General features: G+C 35.0%; 1 protein-coding gene across 5 annotated transcripts in view; it reads right to left on the bottom strand.

Moving 5' to 3' along the window:
* LOC149802610 (rho GTPase-activating protein 44-like) overlaps window positions 1-23,683 on the bottom strand; it is a 128,398-nt gene that overhangs the window by 96,703 nt on the left and 8,012 nt on the right. For all 5 annotated transcript variants that reach the window (XM_089951913.1, XM_089951912.1, XM_089951911.1 and 2 more), the window contains exon 2: window positions 9,485-9,626. In XM_089951913.1, coding sequence (XP_089808039.1) covers window positions 9,485-9,626 — 142 coding nt within the window. The remainder of the gene's footprint in view (window positions 1-9,484; window positions 9,627-23,683) is intronic.

Raw genomic sequence — 23,683 nt, forward strand, 5'->3', positions numbered from 1 at the left:
CAAGACATGCTTATGGTTGTTGCTGGCAGTGTCAGCAAAGCGTGTGTTCTGTGACATCAACATATCATGGTGCATTGTCTGAATACCTTGATTTGCTTCATGCTCTCTAGCCAGCAACATTCTGAGCATTTTCAGCATAGGAAGAACGATGGATACTGACATCTGGCTATCACTTACTTCCCTGGTGAGGCCCTGAGTGGCCGAGTGGTCTAAAGTGCTCTCTGTCACGGATCACTGCCATCTCACCTCTGTCTGCGTGGGTTCGAGTCTCGGATTCGGCCAATGTGGGTATGTGAGAAAGCTTGCCAGTAGCTTCTTGTGGGTCGGTGGTTCTTCCCTGGGTTTTCCTGGGTTCTTCCTCCACCATTAATACTGGCCGCCATGCATAGCCTATTGTGTGCTGAAAATGGCATTAAACCCCACAACAACAACTTACTACCTTGGTAATGTCCACGAATGGGCCTAATGTATCCACAATATTGTTAATCAAGACCCACTGTTGAGCGGTTAGGCTAGGCAGGTCATACAGAGTAGTGTAAGCCCCCAAAACTTGTTTTTGTTCATATAATGAAACCAACATATTGTATGTAGAATTCCAGCAAGTCTGGACATCCTGGATGAGTTTCTTATGGGCAATGCCAATGTTTCCTGCTGCTCTTCAAGCTGCTGTTGTGCCAGGATGGAGTGCTGGAACTTGCAGACTATGGATCGTGAGATAGCCAAAACATTTTTGACATCAAGTTGCAACAGAATGCCATCATTTACAACGAGCTACAGCGTGTCTGCAAAACAGCTGATGTTGTCGATTTCAGCCAGTCACATTGCTTTAACCATGTTTGCACCGCCGTCACACACAAGAACATGGATATATGTTTTGGGAATGTTGTATTCTTTGCATAATTTGTCCAGTTTGCTTGCCAAATATTATCCTGCGTGTGATTCATCGAGAAACATTGCTAAAATCACCTGTTTCTGCTGAAATATTTCGTCAGCCAATGTGCCATAAGACTCAAGGCTACACCAATGGACGAGTGTGACCATGCATCAGAGGTGAAACTAAGGTCAGATTGGGCAGAAACTAAATCATGCACCTTGCTTTGTGTCACCTTATGCATATCAGGTATCAAAGATATGGAAAAGTACTTCCGTCTTGGAATTTTATAGCGTTGTTCTGCCTTGGCCAACAGACATCAAAATCCAATGTCTTCAACAACAGAAAATGGTTGCACATCTACTGCCATGAACTCTGCAATAGCTTTGTGCCAACGAAAAGCTCTCAGGTCATCAAATGCAAATGGCTAGTCAGAATACGAGGAGTTGCTGCAGCTGCTGAGGTTAACTGCGCAGCATCCTTTTCTTTTCTATCTGCAAGAAACAGGCCATGTTCGACGATGTGCTTACAGCTCAAGTGCTGGAAAAGACTTGATGTCATATAGTTTTCAGAATCCTGTCCACCTCTGGACATGCATTCTTTGCAAAGTGTGCAATTTGCTTTGGACTCGTTGACTGCATTTACTTTGAAGTAATTCCAGACTAAACTGTTTTGAGTTCAACATTTTGCATGGCTTCGTAGTATATTTAACAGTGGACAATCGCTAGTCAATATTAATAATCCAATTGATTCGCGCTCTTGAAACAATGTTTTAAATCAAGTAAGTTAGTACTAAGTTGTCCATGTGGCTGGATGGATGCATGCACCATGCTGAGAGTCATGCGCTGAAGCAGCTCAGCAGCTGGGTATCGAGGGGTAATGTCACTGGCACTGGCATGACAGGATCAATGCTGCATAATATTTGTATGTCAGTTTTCAGCTGCTTCAGCATCCGACCACTAATCATTGATTAGCAGCATTGCAGTACAAGCTAAATAACAGATTAACTAAAGTGAGTCATAGTTTCATAGTAGTTGGAAATTTTGCTAGCTATCTAATCTGCTGAGCTATCTGCTAATGTATATGCTGCAAGTTCAACAGCCACACAAGGCGACATTTACTGGTTGGCTTCTGTGACTGGGATGAGTGCATGAATGGTATTGATAATTTGTTGTGTGTAGACATCAGAAGTAGTTTACAGCAAGTGTGTTAAAAAGTATTTACTTAAAAAATATATTGTCTTTCAATTAACTCCCAAATCAAATGTTTATTCCTTAATTTCCACAATGTCCCTTAAAAAAATTACTCTAGTTTTGTTCTGAATCAACAATTAAACTAAAATGAATCCATATTCAAATTCAAAAAGCAATGACATTCTAGGGAAACTTCTCTAAGAAATGTTTAAAACAATCCTTCAAAGATAGGTCATCTTGAAAATAAATGTATTTTATGCAGAAAAGCGAACAACTTCAAAAGAAAAAAGCTAGTTATTGAAAGTTATTCCCAATGTGATTATAAAATGTGTTTTCAACCATACAGCCACCCACTTACCCACTCTATCTTCACAGTCAATGTCCACCACTTTCTTAATTTTTCAGTGGTAGCACAGTAACTCATGGCATCACTTATGCTGCAGTCAGTGTTTTGAGACCTCACTGTGTGTGAGTACATGTAATTGAGGGAGCATTGTAACATGCTACCATTTAATATAATACATGAGCATTGTTTTTGAAGGGTTTAGAGAAGAGGAATACAGTAACCATGGAGTCCTGGCCTGGAGACCATAGAGTAAATATGGAATCCTGGTCTGCAAATCATATAGCAACTATGGAGTCTTGGTCTAGAGACCATGCAGTAACCATGGAGTCTTGATCTGGAGATCATACAGTAACTATGTAGTCCTGGCCTGGAGACCATGCAGCAACTATGGAGTCCTGACACAGAGATCATACAATAACCATGGAGTCCTGGCCTGCAGACCATACAGTAACCATGGAGCCCTGGCCTGGAGAACATACAGTAACTATGGAAAATTTGTCTGGAGATCATACAGTAACCATGGAGTCTAGGTCTCGAGACCATACAGTAACCATGGAGTCCTGACATGGAGATCACACAGTAACCATGAAGTTCTACAGTAACCATGAATTCCCGACCTGTAGATCATACAGTAAATATGGAGTCTTGGCCTGGAGACCATACAGTAAGTATTGAGTCCTGACCTGCAGATCATACAGTAACTTTGAAGTCTTGGTCTGGAGACCATACAGTAACTATGCAGTCCTGGTCTGGAGACCATACAGTAACTATGCAGTCCTGGTCTGGAAACCATACAGCAACTATGGAGTCCTGGCCTTGAGACCATACAGTAATCATGGAGTCTTGGTCTGGAGACTATACAGTAACTATGGAGTCAAGGTCAGGAGATCATACAATACCTGCGTTTGGATATGAGATTTTGTTTCAACCAGTCACAAATGACTTAACTTTTGAAAGGTTGTTCATAACTGATGTTGGAAACTCAATCACACACTGAAGTTTGAGGATCTCCTCCAGGACTGAAAACTAACATACAAGACAATTATGAGGCATACATAGATAATGAAGTTTTCTGGAAGCTTGTCTCATCTCTTTAGTATACAAAAAGGCAAAGATATATCACATAGTGTGATTATTCAACTTTCTAAAGATCCTGAAATTTATCCTTATATCAAGTGTATAATTTTATTCACTGCACTGGCAATACCAACTATGTATTCTTTTAGGTTCATTACTGGCATTCACTTCTTTCAAATGTAGCCTCAACATGCCATAATATGCTAATTTGTTGTTGTTGTAGGGTTTAATGCCATTTTTCAGCACAAGATAGGCTTTACATGGCAGTCAGTATAAACAGTGGAGGAAAAACCTGGGAAAACCCCAGAAAGAACCACCTACCCATGAGAAGCTACTGGCAAGCTTTCTCACATACCCACATTGGCTGAACCTGAGACTTGAACCCTCGCAGACAGAGGTGAGATTGCAGTGATTCACAATGGTGAGTGCTTTAGACCACTTGGCCACTCAGAGCCCCATGCTAATTTGAAAGTAGCAATTTAGATAACTCTCTACCCAAAAGATCTGCAAGAACATTGGGAATGTGGCTTTATTTGACTGGAGCGAGCTGTGTGCATTTATCACACTATAGGTAGACTGAGCCTTAAGAATGCCAGTGATGTTGATCAACATCAGCTGGCCCATAATTCAACATAATAGGTAGGATTGGCTTCATTACTGACCGTATGCTGTCCTATTCTGATGGCATAGTTCAATTCCTTATGTTGGAAGTGGGTTATAGGTTCAGTATACTATAAAACCAGTCCCTGTTGCACCATGTAAGATGACATCTGAGGTGCATACTTACAAGGGGTTTGCCATTTTCAAGTCTGCTATTTCTGTAATGCTCTCCAAGTCAGCCACTCGACCAGACAGCAAGAACATTTGAACACTAGTTTGTCTCTGCTGATTAGGATGTCAATAAATGCTGGAATACTGGACCAAGCTTTTGACAGAGACGGAGGAGAAGAGTGATACTATGGTGAGATATAGAAAAGATGATGGAGCTTGTGAACATGTCTTTGTGAATGTGGCAATGCTGATGACTCCTGTGCCGAAATGGAGAAGACAGTCTAAAAGAGTGGTACATCATGCTCACAGAATAAACTTATTGTGATCAGATCACTATGCATGTGTTCCCTTTGAGTGACAAATTACTTTGTGAACTGTGGCACTAAATTGGAAACAGGGTGATTTGAGTGACATGTGGCTTATCCAAGAAAGTGCCTTGTGGTGTGGAGTAGGAATCCAAATGAATACATTACCATATATACTTGCTTATAAGTTACGTCCAAACTGCAAACTGCACAAATGGCAAATCTGGGTCTATGCAATTTGTTAGGAGTAATCAGGAGAAGAAATAACAGAGACCCTAATCTGCCTGTGCATTATTCCAATGGTCTATGTTTTCTGTTGGGCTTGACTTATAAGCAAGAATATATGATAGGTAAGAATTTGGACTTAACAAATATTTTATTATTTTTAGTGTGTTTTAATATCTGAAATGATAAATACAGAAAAAGCTGTAATGTTAACATGCATAACTGGCTTAGTTTAGTTTACTGTTGTACCAAGTAAACGAAATTGCACATGGATTTCAGTGTCATGGGAACAACCTATTCCAATTAAATTATATACTTCCACATCTTAACCCTGGTAGTGTGGAAGCCATATATTTACGGATGACATCATCTGGTTGTGTCTGTGAGAACCATATATTTATGGTCAAACCTCACCTAGCTCTTTGTGCAGATACCATTTTTTTTTATGGCACAGGACAGCGATGTCTATGGATGTCCAATCTAGGCCAATCATTAATCATGTGCTAATAATAACAGGGAGACAGCATATGTAATTGTCTTGACAGTCGCGGCTCTGCATCACTGTAACAGAACATCAGTGAAACAAATATTCAAACAGACTTATTTGCCCAGGAAAGTCTGTTGTCAACAGTGGATGTTGATGTAAACAATACAGTGGCTGTTAAGTAGCTGCAGTCTCGCCGCTGTCCCATACCCAGTTGGCGCTGATTACTGTATATATGTATGGGATAGTCCAAATTAGAATAAAGTTTATTAGGGCTTTGTGTAGAGTAATAAATAGCAATACACAGTCTTCCAAATTTTGAGAATTAATCTTCTGCAGGAATATACCATGTGTTGATACGAAAGTGCTCTGACAATATTGTATTGCATGTTGATATACAAGTGCTATGACATGGCCATGCCATTCAGTAACAACTTTAAAGTTATACTATATTGAGCTTAAACTATATAGTAGCTAAGTTTATCAACATGTCTGTCATGTACAGAGCCTTTTCTTATATTGGGTGATACATTGTATCATCAAGAATGAGAACTGTATGAGCTTGAAAGGGAACAACCATTCATTTTACGGGGGGGGGGTCGACTCCAACATATTTCTTCCTTGCCTATCAAAAAAACAAAAAAACAAAAATCACAATATTTATATTGCATTATACAGTTCATTTTGCTCTGCTATTCTATCTCTCCCTCTCTCTCAACAATCAAGTAGGAAAAGAAATGGACGAGAAAGTGAGAGAGATTCACTTCTTAATTAAACTCACTCTTATGACAGCAATGTGAAATGTATGTGACTTTGAAATCTAATAACCAAGACCTTCATCCAATATCTGAACTTTCAACCTAGTATAAATTTTTTCTTTTTTTCCCTTTGTCAGTTTGTTTTAACAGAGCTAGTTTCCGAGGTAGGCCAATGAACATAAAAAGAAAAATTTATATTTGTTTCATTTACATGATGTGATGAAATAATAAGAGTCCAGTGCAGTCGATAACAAACATGCAGATAGATTTTGTGTTAGTTATTACATTTGTACATGTACAGAGATACTTGTATTCATCAAATTTATTCTTGCAACCAAAAGTAATTGCTTATAATAGTAATAATAATAATAATAATGAGGACTTTGTATAGCACCTAATCTTTAGAAGCTCTAAGCGCTTTACAACATTAGACAATACCTATAACATAAAAAACATATAATGATATTATTACAACAAAAAACACCATGAAATTAGAAAACATAAAAAACATGCTGAAAATATGTAAGACATCTGCCGTTCAACAATTTTCAAATGAGATAACTAGTTTTCCATCAGTTTGACTTCATTGCATAAACAGTATTCTCTTCACCCTAAAACATGACAAATATAATTGTTCTACATTACGATAATTATTATTTTACCTTCATAATCAAAGCAACTTGATAACATTGAGTTCTTTGAACAATGAATGCTGTATTTAGTTGGATAAAAGATTATGCCAACAATATTATTTTAAACAGTTTTTTAAACCTTTCAAACAATAACATTAATTTTTGGTTGCTATGGCAACCAAAGTAAATTTATAATAATTTATCATTTTCAGTGTGATTACTATTTGTTCCTTATCAATGAACTATATAAGTGAATAGAATCATATTTTATATGGATAAAATTTTGGAATAATAACAACATAAATATTGTACCATCTAAATATTGTACCATACTGAAATGTGGAGACATGTTTGAAAGTTAAGTTTTAAATGACCTATCACCACTTGTCAATCATGCTGATCAATTAACCAATCAGCGAGTGTAAATTAAACACACCTCCAGGCATTGCTTACATCCACTCTTTTCCTCCGACATGCTGCCTGTAGCAAAAATGAATTGATTATGATAAGTATTTCAAAAAAATTGGATGATTTTTTTGATTTATTGATTGATAAGGGAAAGAAGTCAAGGGGAGCTTGTAATTCTGACTGTCGATATCCAGATCGTCTGAGTGGAGAAATTTTAATGGATAAAGACTTTTTTTTGTGGTCGTGTGTATGATTAACTGAATATAGAAACAATTTATGGCAATTTTACAACATGTTTGTTTGCGTAAAAATATGTAGGAAAGCATGTCCCATCGATGTCCTGAAGGGAAAAAATTGAAATTGAAAAATACATGAAAAAAAAAATGTTTCTAGAATATGGGTGGAGAATCCCCCAACTTCTGGGCTGTGATGTATATTATTTTTCTTGTATTGGAAGCACTGAACCCCAGACTGTGTTATTTTAAAGTTCAAAAATGTACACTTTACTGTTGGTTTGTCCCAAAAACAATGATTTATCGTCTTGATCTTTCAGACACTTGAGTGACTCTTTAGGAGAGATGGGGATATAATAATGTAATAATAAAGAAATACAAAAAACAACGGTTTCAGATAATAATCGTCCAATATATTAATCGTGCATTTACAAAGTTACATTAACAGACAACACTGATCTAAATTCCATCTGACGAACATAGTAGAACTTTAAAATTATTATTTACAACAGTATACTTCTAAAGAGTAATTATTTACGATTTTTTTATTAAGTTTTTATTCATTTACTTCCATGGCAGCATGAACAAAAGCCAGATAAAATTAATAAGGATAAGATTATATACTAAATACATTAGAATCTTTTGAGGCGAATTTCCTTGCACACGAATAAGTTCTCAAGCAGCTTTAAAATTGATTTTTATTATTTACTAAAATAAAACACTTAGGTTATTACAATACGAATGTGAACTACGAATATAAATATAGTCTACTACAGTATAATTTATGCAACTTTGTAATTTTACATTGTTAAGAATAATACAAATCATTTTCAATAACATTTCACTTAAGCAGAAACATTTCTTTGCCAAGTACTGCATGTTTGTTGGAGGTTAGCAGGGCATCATGTCACAGGTTTTGGTAGGTGGAGCAATCTATCATCTCGCATAAGGTAAATTATCAAGCATAGGCCTAAAATTAATGAACTGAGGATATTTAATATGTAGAAACAAATTAACTGTCCATGTACACATTCAAAATAACTGTATTTGATGGAAAAGTATACACTATATTCAATTTTTTTTGGTCAAAAATTAATTTTCCACCCATTTTCTCTATTTGGTTGCTATGGTAACCATGAACACATTAATTTCACCGACATTTTTAGTGTTTGCAATCTGCATGCATATATGCATCTCTCTGTATTATTTCACAGCAATCTGATTATAAATACTAGTTTGGCAGTTGTTATATGGATTTGGCCCAAAAAGTCTGTAATGTTCTGAAATAATTCACCATACATAGAGAGGGCAGTTAGAAACAAAACAGCACTGGTTTCAAGGTCATCCCAAAACAATACAGCACTACCAGGGTTAAGACAACAGTTCAGTAAGATTCTTCCATTACTTTTTTCTTAAAGTATGGATGATTTTCATATCAAATGGGACATCACCTGGAAAAACATCAGGTTGATTTACTGATCTGGTTGACAGAAATCTACTGAACTATTTACCTTTGAAAAACATATCTGCTAACAGAACCTTGGATTAGTAATGGTGTTTTTTTAAGAGATGCCATTTCGACTCCATAAGCCACTGCAGTTTCCTATAGTTACTATAGATCTTAAATGAGTATCATAGAAGCATGTCCAGGGCAGTAAGTCCAGTAACATTATAAAACTTTTCCATCATATACATATTGTGGAAGTAAGAAACACTCTCATGATGATCCTCAGAATGTTCTACTCAATTGTCAGGTATATTTAACAATGACTTGTCTTAAAGACTAAATAATGTCACAATAAAAGGTAAAAGAGTTGTAGTAAGTGAAGCAACTGCCAAGCTAAGCAAGGTATGGCATACACTCTGTAAATAATTGACATAAAATAGCTGTCAGGTGTAGATCTTCTGCAAGCCAAAGGAAAGGATGAGCTTCTAATCAATTTGATGAAACAGAATTATTTTTGGTTGCTGTTTACTGTGTATACATTTAAAAATTTTGGTCAAAATGTTGCAGCCTTAATACAGAAACTTACATTTGTCTTTATTCATCTAAAACTTATCCAACAAGCTAATAATTTCCCTTTAAAGCCTGAACAAACACTAAAATCATGAAATGCATTGCATTAACTTTACATGATATGAGCATTCATTTATATGGTCCTATATACAGCAGTTATGTACCAGTCTCTTTTCATAGTCAGGTCCAGTGCCCTGAAGAGTGCATGCAATTTTCTTGACTGTTGTGGTGGTGACATTCTTGATTTGATCAACCTGTTTTTCCACCAAAATGAGGTCATCTGACAAAACCTCCGACTTCTCAGCTCTGCCAAAAAAATAAAAAAATAAAAATAATAATAGTGATAATAATAATAATGTTCATAACAGCTGAAACCTCTTTATTGTAATATCGATTACATTTCCTGAGAACACTAAACACTAAGATACTTCAGCATGTAATCTATTGCTGCCCTGACAATATTTTTTTTAAAGATTGTGCTAATTCTTTAGTACCAGTAAAATACTGAAATGTCACTGAGGGCTCATCTTTGAAACTGGCAAATGTTATCTTCAATGAAGTTTAGTGCTGAATATACATCATATTTTGATGATGAGATTATGTAAATTTACCTCCTTGTAACAAAGGTTTTAAAACTGCCTGCCTTCCCAAAGCCAGTTATATATTAAAATATTGATATGTCCTTGTAACTTCCAGCTATTTTTGATTGTTTGTTTTCACTCTTGTTTTTTTTTCTGTTAGGATAACCAAGTGAATAGCTTAATGCAGGGTCTATTCTAAAACACAGAATCTGAAGACAATCCTTCCATCACAATCTACAAAAAGGGGGAAATAAAAGAGTGGAATGATCTAAATAAAGGAGGAATGTAACGAGTAGTAACAGTAATAGTAGTTGCAGCCTCAGCACAATAATGACTCATTGCCCTTGCAAAATTGAGTTCCTGAAATTATGAACAGTTCGTGAACAATATGAACTATTCTTCAACTTCAGTTTTTGAACAGTTCATGAATAACTTAAAGAACAAACAAAAAAAGCCATTCAAGAACAATAATATAACCTACCAGTAAGAGTTCAATAACTGTTCTTGAATGACTTCATGAACATATCAAGAACAGTTAATGTACTAAAATAAATTTAAATAGTTCATAAAAACTCATGAAAAGTTCTTTAAAGATTTCTGGAATATGTCAAGAACAGTGAAAGAACTAAAACAAGGGCAGTCAAAATTCATGAAAGTTTTAAGACAGGATTATGATAATAGTTGGAACAGTTTAAACATACACAGCTGCAGCTGAAATAACTGAAACCTAATAAAATGTATGTTCTCTGATTTTGAATGCTCCATGATTCAATGAAAGAGGCTACTTTTCATTTTAACTGGAAGCTCACTAACTGTTTTAACATTATTTAAAATGAAACCAGGCAATTATAAAACCAGAGAATGTCTAAAAAAGTTAAATGCATATCCTCACAACTTGTAATTTTTGACGATTTGGGGTTACAAGGTCACTACAGGTTTGATTTATCAATAAATTAGACATTATAAATTTAAGGACACCCTGGGTTAATCATATTCATGTTTCTACTATGGGCAAAGATGTATAGATTTTTATTTTTTGTAGTTTTTCACCTGTGTACATTTTTGTACACAACAATGCCAGACTGATCCAATTTTATTGAATGGGAAATTGACAGAATTACTGCACTTTGTATCGGGGAAACCAAAACTTGTTAAGTTTGTAAAGTAGGATATTTGTTTTAAACAAACATATCTTGCAAATCAAACATTCATATTTTCTTCTTCTGTTAATTGAAATTTATTTGTTTTGCTGCTGGAACAGTCAATAGTACAGTTTCATCAGCAGTACCATATTTTACTATCTAAATCAAGGAGATGCCTGAATTGCATGGCTAATGGGCTATACTGGTTATTAGTAAATATCTACATAAATAGATATTTTCCATTCTTTGATTTTTATAAAATTTCAATAAGTCTTTTAATGAAATCAGATATTGTTTCTTGTGAAGCTGCATTAATAAATCAATATTAGTATTTGCAACACAGAGGTCAAGCCAACAGATCATGCTTTACATCGCAGAAATAGTCGAGGTTGTTCTGAATGATGGTTGGAGATGCAGTTGGTCAATTCGAAATCAAATGCAAGCTATGCTCTTTACAAAACACTAAAAAAAAAATGGATTCGTTCATAGAAGGTTGAAAATGCTGTTTTGGTATTACAATGAAAGAAACTGATCAATACAATCTGTCACTACATTACTGAAGCCATGCCATGATGAGTACAGGACAGAAAATTTCATAATGGCAAACTTTTAAAGGAAACCAAACCATGTGGCCATTGCGGGAATTGCAGGTAAACTATTTTTATCATAAAATAGGCCTAACTATAGACCCTTTCATGATTACTGCCAGTCTGTGATTCTGACTGGTAAAATAGCAAGATTTTATGTAAAAATGAAAACGTCATAGTCCTAAGTGATTGTTTTTTGACATCTTTTTGCGTGAAAAGGTATTGGTCATAACATCAAGGGAAAATAAACAACTATCCTTTTATTAAATTTACAATAATTTTTTCTCTCTGAATTATCCATAAATTGTTGTAGAACGTATGTTCATAAAATATTCACAAAATGCACATGAACATTCAACATTTCATGAATGGTTAATGCACATTAAATGGCCAAATTTTCAAGAATTTAAGTTCATGAATTGTTCAGCAATATTAGTTCATGAACCTATGTTCTAGAACTTATGTTCTAGAATATGTAAACAATATCATTTTGGATAAATAGGCCATTTAATGTTCATAAACTGCTCAAGAAATGTTCATTTGCATTTTATGAACAGTTCAATAACGTGTATTCTAGAACAATTCATTGACAGTTCAAGAATTGTTCATATTTTCACAGGGGTGGTGATAACGAAAAGTAAAATTAAAAAAAAATGTAAATATAGACTGCACACAAATTTATGAAGATAACGCTTCCAAATAAAATTAGACATGAAGTACATAAAGCTGTGAAATGTGTAAAAAGTAAAAGATAATGGTAACAAATATAAAATCCATAAAACATATAATCAAAATTTAAACAAATGTCCCTCACAAAGTACAAGATTCTGCCAGTTGGTACATCATAATACAGTTTCATCACGCAGTTCACACAAAATTACTCCTGTCTGACATGGTATAAGTCAAAACACTTGACACAAAATTACTTCTGTCTGACAAGGTATAAGTCAAAACACTTGACACAAAATTACTTCTGTCTGACAAGGTATAAGTCAAAACACTTGACATGAATGTGTTCCACTGTCAGTGGGCATTGGCTTGGTATGCACCATGGCTGAGGCTCAACTTTCATAAGGTATGCAAGGTCAGGTATGTATGTCCAATACATGATTAGCTTGATATCAAGTCATCTCTCCAATTTGTTCTATACGAGGGAATCCACTCTCCAATAGTGAGTTTAATGTTATTATGTCTGTGACATTTTCATTCTCATATTTTCACAAGTATGAAGAACATGCTGATTCATGCAATATTGAAGACAGTATACGGAATCTTAAATTTGAAACCAGATGACTGCAGGAGAGTTTTCATTACCTAAACTGCATTTTCATTACCCTTTACACCAATGTGACTAGGCAGACAACAGTACAGAATACTTTTCCCAGACTGAATGAGAAATCCTATTTCTTTAATATCGATGCATCAATGCCACTCTGATAAATTAAATACATCAAGATAAATGATAATACAATCTTTCTGCAAAAAAATGGCATGAAAAGTCTTTTATTTTATTAACAACAAAATTAGAGAATATATCATGTTCTTTGCACACAGTCAGAGTTCATATGAAAATTTTATATCAACATTACTTTCATAAAATTCCATACAGTTCTTGATGCAATACCAGGAAGTCGGAAAAACACTATTAGAAACACAAGGAAGTTAGATATGCACTACATGAAAAAATAAATCTTCTCAGGAAGCAGGAAAAAAAACTAAATTTTTTTTTAAGGTTATACACGTGTTAAATAAACAGACTTACATTTCAAATAAAAACTATTCACATGAAGATTGGGAATCAATATTGCCTCCCCTTCTGCACTAATGTGGACACTGGACTTGAGAGTTTTCAATAAAAAGTTCTCCAAGGAATTCTGTATACCAATAGGAGATTGTTTAAATGAAAATCTCTCAATCATCCCTATGTACTTTTTCATTTTTTGGGATCTCATTTTATTAAAATAATACATATAAATCTGTCATTTTTTGGGATCTCATTTTATTAAAATAATACATATAAATCTGTCATACTGATTATATTTAACAAAAGATACCATATTATTTGGAATTAGAAATCCAACAGAACAGGAGATCATTAATGTATGCTTCATTTGTAGGAAAAAAGTTCATGTATACTTGAAAAATTAATAATTGCATTTCACGTTTTGTGGCTTGCATAGAACCAATCAAATCTGATAAACGTCTAGAACTATATGGTACATATTTGTATACTTCAGCAAGGCCAGAAAATGTAATGGATGGTGGGAAAAGACTAGCAGCAGAGACAGCTTTTCAGTAATTAGTTATGTCACAAACATATGTGTATGCAGGTTTATGAGTGTATTGCATATATCTGTTTATAACTGTATCATATATATATATATATATATATATATATATATATATATATATATATAGACACACACACATGTATATAGTACTAATCTCTGAATTGATACATGATTATACTTTGACCAAATAAACAAAAATGTTCATGTAATATTTGGAATATTAATGGGCTATCAGCTTTCATTGTGGAAATGAAATCCGAAAGGATAATGAAATTTGTTTTTGAGAAAGTTCAACATATTTAAAAAGCATTTAATATAGCAGTAATTTCTGTCAGAGCTTCAACTTGGTCTCCTTCTTTTAAACCATCTGTACACAGGGATGTATGGCTCCAATCAAAGACTTATTTTTAAATTTACTCTGAAAAAAGGCTTATAGAGGACTTCTTGTTTTGGCAATTGTCAAGTATTATTTTGGGAAGTTCTGATAACTATGGAGGTGACTTGGGAAGACTGAATTTTACAATATTTGCAAAACCGATATTGGCAGCTTCTAAGTGCCAACAAGTGGAATGAAATTTAGTTTCTGAGTGTACAATGTCTGGAAACTGGACCTAAAGACGACATCATGTGGGGTTGGATGGATTAGAAGACTCTATGGTAACATACTGATGAGCCAATTTCATTTCTGAAGGAGAAGTTCCAAATGCACCCAGACAGTCTAAGTCCCTGATTGTATTAATCGAATGAAGCATGACCCATACAATCATGCCATAGTATAGTTTAGATCTTATTAATGACACGTATAACCTGAGCAAGACCATCTGATCAGCTCCTCAATCTGTTTTGCCATGATTAGTATTAAATCCAGGGCATTTTTTACATTTGTCCCTGGCATATCTAATATGTCTAATACATGGAAGAAAAGTTATTTTTATTGTTGAAAAAGCCAACAAAGTTGCTCTCCTCCATAACTGGAATATGACAACAATTGAGACTGAGAGCTTTGGATCATCATGAATATGGTGCGATCAGCAGAATTTTAACATGTTTTCTTCTGCCCTTTTCTGAATTCTATTTAAGTTGAGCTGTAGTTGGCAGTCATTACTATGCATAATCTTTGATCTATAACAGATTTGAAGGTTTAACTTGACAATATGCTGCCCTAACATACACCCATCTCCTGAGGATAGCTTTCAGAAAGGGTGCTGCTTATCTTAAGTCTGCCTACCTAACTGAAGTTTCTGTCTTTTAAAAACCTGGAGATAAAGTTGTGAAGGCGTCCACTCAAACATAGGTGGATGGGTTGATTTGGACCATTCTAGGTTGGGGTTCTAGTATCACCATTGCTTCTTGCCAGGACTGAGAAAAGTCACCAGTTCCCAACTTGTATTGAAAATGTTTAGTACTGTATTTAGTACAGTGTCCGGTAAGTGTTTCAGAAATTTTGGTGGATATCATCTGGGAAGTATCATGGGCTCAATCCAGAAAGTCTTATTACACTCTGACAGTAAAAGGTTTATGGTAATCTTCAGCATTAGCAGATCTGAATCTTAGTGGAACCTTTTCATTTGGGTTTCGGACAAAGAGGACAGTTTTTAGAATAATTCTCTTCTGAGAAGTTTTTCTAAAATGATTCAACCAAAGTATTGGAGATTTTATTGTGCATTTTGTGACCATTTCATCAGAGTCCTTTATAAGTTTGATGCAGTAGCTTGTAATTTTGACACTGATTTTACATTCCTTATTTCAAACTGACTAGAAGATGAACAAGAGTTAAACCTAGAAACATAGGATCTTCATGTTTTCCTCTATTGATAAAATGAACTTTAGCTTGGTATATATTCAGTTTTCACTTGTAGGATTGGCCACAGTCTGTAAAGTAGTAGTGAGGTTAATTTGGCTGTGAGGAGATTTGTTACAGTGGTGTGATAGACACTCCTCCAGCAGCCTCATCAGTATTTCTTGAAAATCTGCTCTATTTGGTGAAGTTTGCAAGATTAATTCCATCACATTCTTTTCAAAAGATGTATTGAACAGATACTGCATTTGATTTCAATTAGAAATCAATTTCATAAATATCCGTCTTTGACCCTCATCAATTCCATTGTATTATGGTGTCAAACATATTCATGAAAAGTGGTGTAAGTACTTTCCAAGCTATAATATCAGTAGTCTCTCCAGTATCGACTGGTGCCAGTGGTCTCTCCAGTATCGACTGGTGCCAGTGGTCTCTCCAGTATCGACTGGTGCCAGTGGTCTCTCCAGTATCGACTGGTGCCAGTGGTCTCTCCAGTATCGACTGGTGCCAGTGGTCTGCAGCTCTTCTGGTGGACCAGATTTAACTAGTTCCTCCTTACGAGAGTTGGGAATCTTCCGTGGCACATTGATTCTATGTCCACAAGAACCAATGGTTTGCTGCACTTTTTGGTGGCTGGATTTTTGTGGTTTTTCATCTCTAGCATTAGGTGTCCTAATTGCTACACTATCATACTGATTATTTGAGGTATCTAATTCGCTATTATTTTGGGTAGCTAATAGCATGAGTTTTGATGGTGTCAATTTAGTGAATCTTGGGTTCACCTAGTGGCCATATTATGTTTTGTCTGGGTAAAGACAGCATTTGTGGAAGATTTCCTTTCCACTTCATGTGTACTAGCATAGGATTTGCCAGTTAGCTTCAGAAAGCTGGTGCATTTTTCATGTTTTACATTTGGATCTCAGGGCAGTCTCAGGAGTACAAGAAATGGTCTGCCTGGCAATTTTTTATCCGAGGTTTTCTGAGCTGGACAATCCACTGTGACCCTTCTGCCACATCTTGGACAGGTGGTTTTCTCTTGCAAGCATCTCTGTAGCTGCCATATTACTGTCAGATAAAACACTGCAATGGATTAGGAATGAAAGGCTTGACAGGGTCATTCCAGAACCCTTTGATCAAGTGACACAGTCAAACATATGCCATGCAGCATATGTTCATTCACTTCACTTGTGATACATTATGAGAGCTGTGATAGTAAAGCATCTCAGCCAAACTGTGGGCAGCCAAATCACTAGATCGAACTACACCTCTTGACAAGCTGAGAGACTTGTCTTGAAATACCTCAATGGGTATCTCCACAAACTGCTTTCAGCAAAGTGGATTATGGTTTTTTTTCCACGCTGAGGTGCTACTGCTATCATAAAAGGTGATATCATTGTTAGTTTTTGTTTCTCATTTTGGAGTCAGTGATAAAAAAGTCTTAGCCAATTTCCCTGACTCAGAGGAGTTTCTTCATCCATCTTGCTGGCTGCATTATTCCTTGTCCTTCAGAGACCAGGTCAAACTTTAATCGTTCAAGTATTGGTTGGTTTTCCCACAATGTCAGATTACTTTTTTGTTGACTAAGCTCCCCACCCACCTTTGCACTCAACAAGAAGACATAAATTTATGCTCATTTATTACATTTCTCCTGTCAGGAAAAAATGGGTATATTAAGCTAAGAAGAAACTTTACTCAACTGACTCTTGTCTCTGCCCTCAGAAGCTATGTCCTTTGTAAGGTTTTGCGAGCAAAAATATATTGATTAATCGTAAAGATCACTTTTAAACTGTATTTAAACTGAATATCTTTAACATAGCCTCTAGCCAAAGTAGTGTGTTGCATTGAAATAGTAACCATCAGCCTCTCCTCCACTCAAGTACGATGATCTTATTCTCCAACAACACAGGATTAAATACACAGCAAGCAGGTTGACTCCACTCAGTCACCTAATATGACATGCTGTATGGACACATCAGGCCTATTCTACAAGGGGAGTGGGGATTTAATGAAGAAACAAATGTAAGGCTTGAGAATATATTTCCATGCATTTGGTTGACTTGGGGCGAAATGGGGGATTAAAACAAAAAAATGACTGTAGCATGAATCCTGCTACAACAAGTCCTAGAAGAGACACACCCCCCATTAAACTCCAGTAAGGTGCCAGCAGATCTGAGTCTATGCTGTTTACTGATGGTTGCACATACATGTATAATGGAAATGAGTAAATATGGCATCTACTATAAATCTATGCATTAGTATAGAACAGTATTTGAATGTTCAAGCTTTGAAAATTATTTGGGAAAAAGGTATCTTTCAAGTTGTTAATACACGATTTCCATCACTGGGGCCCCGAGTGGCCAAGTGGTCTAAAGCGCTCTCCATTACGGATCACTGCCGTCTCACCTCTGTCTGCATGGGTTCGAGTCTTGGATTCGGCCAATGTGGGTATGTGAGAAAGCTTGCTAGTAGCTTCTCGTGGGTCGGTGGTTATTTCCGGTGTTTTCCCGGGTTCTTCCTCCACCATTAATACTGGCCGCCATGTATATTCTATCGTGTGCAGAAAAATGGCGTTAAATCCCACAACAACAACAACAATTTCCATCACTCTTTGAATGATTCTGAAAATGAATGTCCTGGGCCACATTTAAAAACTATGAGTCCTATATACAAAAAAAAACTGTTGAACTAAATCAGTGTTCTTATTATAAACCAAAAACAATGTAAATTATGGTTCCTCTGTGCAGGCATCTCTTTTTCTGCCTATGTATCCTGGAATTAATCTTTCCTTTTTGCCTAACAAGTCAAAAACTCTTAACCTCTCAAAACATAACTCCGTTCTCGCATGAATCAGGAATATCTTTACGCAAACAGTATTTCGCCAATTTAGAGTATTTAACTTTTGCTCACACTATATAGCCCTGATTATACTCAAGTGCTTTTAAATTTCACTTCATTGCACCCATGGCCCACTTCCAGGTATTCTATGTCTGGCTAATACAACTGCAAGACCACCGTCCCCAGTCTGGGAACCTACATGTATGCCCTATATACATGTAAAATAGATCTGCAGATCTGATACAGAATATTTAACTTTGGTACTGTACTATATAGCAAGGATTGTAATGTGTTATTAACCCTATACATACATTGTAAGTCAACAGTTCAGGGTCTATTCAGGGTCTATCTTGTTTATTTAGAATAATAAAAGTGCTAGCGTGACAGTAGGTCTGAGTCTGTGACAGGGGTAGGCAAAATACAGCCTGGCAGGTGATCTAGTTTTATCCGTTGATTTACATCATATGGTGTGGCCTTAAATGTGACCTATCTGACCCACACCCTGGAGGAAGTTGCCCATGCCCCGTCTATACTTATTGCAGCTTGGTGTGTGTTAAACACTGAAAGATTTGTTACAATCAATAAAAATCACATTAATGAGGATGAAAATATAAGTGTATATCTCAGAAAAGCCTATCTCATAAATGTATAGTTAACTGTTAACAAGAACTCAGAGGTTGGATGTTTTCTTGTCATAGTTGAGAGAAGCAGTACATCTTTGAAGAAAAACAGTGACTAGGAATAAATTAGACATCAGACAATGATTCAGACAGTGTAATTCAATCAAATTACAAGGAAACAATGCAATGAATTGATATACATCTCTCAACTGTATCGGGTCAGTGTTCATTATTGACTGCAGTATATATGGCAGACTACAAGGTTCTTTTTACTGGTGGCACCTATATGCAATAAATATTTTTTTAAATACAAACAATCCAACACATGCAGTCAAAATGAGTGTTGTGTATAAAATGACACATCATTGTGGAGTCTACCAGTATTTTGTAATAAGGTGATAAAACAGGCACAGTTTCCTAACAGCTGTAAAAGTAGAAATACATCTTACTACATGTATCTTTGTCTGCTAAAGTGTGTGTGTGATTAGGATTTTTAACATAGCTTTAACAATTTTTCAGTGGTATCGCTACAATGTCTGCAGTTTGGCAGTTTTATAGTGATGTCTAGCGCTGGGGCATCATGCTGCAGACACATAGCATGATGTCCCACCCAGTCACATTATCCTGACACCAGGCTGACCAGTCCTAACACTAACCTCTTAATGCTGAGCGCTTAGTACCATTTTTGTAAGTCTTTGGTATGACTTGGCCGGGGTTCAAACCCACGACATACCGCTTCCAAGGCGGACGTTCTAACCACTAGGCCACTGGAGAGGTTTGTCTGCTAAATGAAAGATGGGAAGATGGAAATTAATTACGTTTTGAAAATGAATCAATTATTTGCTTCATTATATCGATTTTAATGAATCATCCTATACCAGATCATTTTCTAATTTGTTTAAACAATATTTATTCAAGAAAACAATGTCACATATAATTCAAAACAATGCAATATCTTGGGATTCATTATAAACTTGACAGCTGATTAAAAACTATGTACCCTGTTACAAATGAATTATAAAAATCCTTAAGGACTACTGACTTAAAGTCAATTGATTGCTAAAATAAACATAGTAATAAACTGAAAAATATGCAAAGAGCTTTGGTTGTGATCCATGTATTAGTATGAAATATGTCTTGATAATGTTATGAAGATTTGCACTGCCAGAACATTTAATCTGATGAATATCTGCAATGCCAGAATATTTAATTTTATGAATATTTGCAATGCCAGAACATTTAATTTTATGAAAATTTGCACTGGCAGAATATTTAATTTTATAAAGATTTGCAATGCCAGAACATTTAATTTTATGAAAATTTGCACTGCCTGAATATTTAATTTTATAAAGATTTGTACTGGCAGAACATTTAATTTCATAATGATTTGCACTGGCAGAATATTTAATTTTATGAAGTTTGCACTGGCAGAATATTTAATTTTATGAATATTTGAAATGCCAGAACATTTAATTTTATGAAGATTTGCACTGGCAGAATATTTAATTTTATAATGATCTGCACTAAATACACAAGTGCAGATTCATCATTATACATGTACAACAACATTATTAATGCGCACATAATTTTGAAAGAAAATGGCATGTATAGTTAAACTGAAAATTGGAGTCATATTGTGACTGAATGCGCATTGCAACAACTTTTCCATTTGATCTGGAATGAACAGATTTTGGTATTTTTGTTGATTCTATGAAATTTCCTGAATATGGACTGGATTTGTGTGTGACAATTCCACATGAAATAAATCGGATTGAAGAAGCGAGGGAGAAGCATGTTGACATCTGCAAATGTGTTTCTGTTTCTGCCAATGAATGTTTGAAATCATAATGTGAGAAAAATATGAAGTCTTTCAATTGCAATTATCAAAACGACGCTATGGAATTTAATGCTTATTTCATTTTGAGTGCAGTAAGGACGATGTAATTGCACTTGGAAGATATTCAAAATTACAACACAATTTCGAAATGTGTAATCAAGATTGAGAACCTATGACATGGCTCATTTAATTTGGATTTGCTGAACTAAGAAAGTACATCTTTGAGGAAATTCAGGATGTAAAACTGTAAGTATATTTTTTGCCATTCTTATTACCAGCTAAAGTAGACATATGCCTTTTCACTTACATGTTATTTGTAAGGATCGAGTCTGGCATCTACTCTATATCTAGCCTAAATCCGAAACATTGTATCAAAAATATTAACGCTGAATGTGCCAAAAGCAACTGGTCTGTGGCAGTCCACAAAACATTTGCTTTAGTTCATTCAGATAAAAATTTAATCAACCAAAATGTAAAGCATCTGCTACACGAGTGTACATGATTTGTTTACAAAGTAGTTCCTAATACACTATTGAGCACACATGTCCTGCACGTGAGTGCAATATGAAGGTGTGCAATATCGTAAAATACTGAATGATTCTGACAATGTAAAGTTAATGGAGAAAAAAAATGAGCATATAATAATAATTCATTTTATAAAGATTTGCACTGACAGATTATTTAATTTGATAAAGATTTCCTATGCCAGAATATTTAATTTTATAATGATTTGAGTTACCAGAATATTTAACTTTATAAAGATTTGCACTGCCAGAATATTTAATTTTATGAAGATATGCACTGCCTGAATATTTAATTTTACGAAGATTTGCACTGCCTGAATATTTAATTTTATGAAGATTTGCACTGCCTGAATATTTAATTTTTATGAAGATTTGCACTGCCTGAATATTTAATTTTTATGAAGATTTGCAATGCCAGAATATTTAATTTTATAAAGATTTGCAATGCAAGAATATTTAATTTTATAAAGATTTGCACTGACAGAATATTTAATTTTATAAAGATTTGCACCGACAGAATATTTAATTTTATAAAGATTTGAATTGATGAATCATTTATGTATTAATATCATCAGTTTACAGAACCGCTAAAAAATAATATCTTAATCCTAAGTTTATACGGCAATGTGAAAAGAACAAAATGTATAAGCATAATAGATAGTTTAGCTGTCCTGACATTCTAATAGAAAGTCTTGAACTCTTTTGACATTAAAATTGAAAGTGCTTATCTGTTTTGACATTCAAATAGAAAGTCTTGAACTGTTTTGACATTCAAATAGATTTAAGTAAGATCAACTTCTACACCGACACTGGTTGTTTTGGATCACTTCAAGGAGTGTACGCTCTCCATTGTTCTCCAGCCATAGGGGTAAGTGTTAAATTTATATTTCATTTGATATGCGAAGCTAATTCGGTTTGTAATGTCTTATCGCGTAATAATTCATTTATTACAACGCAGATTTGAACTTTGAATTACAAATCACTATTAGAGGTTAATGTATTAGCATATGTCTAGAGATTTTACAGAAACTATTATGACCAGTTTGGTTTTATTGTAGCTGATTGTGACTATGACTAGAGCTGACCAGAGTTGACTAGAGCTGTCTAGAGCTATCTGAAGCTGTCTGGAGACTCCAGAGTATTTAAGGTTGCGTGCTGTAGATACGTACGTACGTACGTACGTATGTATGTATGTATGTATGTATGTATGTATGTAAGTATGTCTGAGCCATGGACGTAGACGTAGCTAATTCAAAAGGGGCCTGTATGCTGTCTGTACGTGTGTATACATATGACTGTACATGTGGTGGATCCATGAACGGTGCGAGCGGCCAATAAGAATGTGGGCCAAGCCAAGAAATCGTGCGACTGTACAAGGGGTCTAGAAGCATTCATTTGGTTCAATTGTTGTTCCAACTGGGTGCATTTTTATGTTCATAAGATCATTTTGAATCTTAGTTGTGTTCCAAGAGATTATGTGAATCTCTCTTATAGTTTATAACATTATTTGGAAACACATTTGAATATCATAAGATTATTTTGAATCTTAATCGGAGTCCATACTTGAGATTATGTGAATCTCTCTTGTAGTGCATAATACTGTTTGAAATGTATCTGCAGTCCATGAGGTTTCTTGGATCTGTATTTCATACTGAATTCATATTTTTGGTTTATGTTCAATGTGTGCATGTTTGTGTAGAGTGATTGGGTCAATCGTATGTTGAGAGCATGAGAGAATCATTGTATTATTACATCATATATTTTTCTTTATTATTTCATTTCATAAATTTCCATCTTTCACACATTGTGTTTGTCTTATTCATTTAGTCCAAAAACACACTCGGTTTGTATTCTGCGACAGTTTTGTCATTCTAAGAGAAAGTGTTTAGCTGTTTTGACATGCCAACATGAACAGTATCCAATGTCAGAAAGATGAATAAATCATTATTTGAACTATTCATTTGTTGTAGCTGAGCGGTAAGTAACATACAATGTGATTATTATGCAAATGAGGCTCCCACTACACACCCAGATCATAAGGCTGATTTACTGAAAAAGCCAGAAGTTTATGCATGGTATGTGTTTTATAAACCACACTGCTCTTTCATTTCATCATTGGCACTGGAAATAAATTTATCATTTAATAAG

The sequence above is a fragment of the Sinohyriopsis cumingii genome, chromosome 3 (genome assembly GCF_028554795.1).
Source record: "Sinohyriopsis cumingii isolate HCF-2022 chromosome 3, ASM2855479v2, whole genome shotgun sequence".
Lineage (NCBI taxonomy): Eukaryota > Metazoa > Mollusca > Bivalvia > Unionida > Unionidae > Sinohyriopsis > Sinohyriopsis cumingii.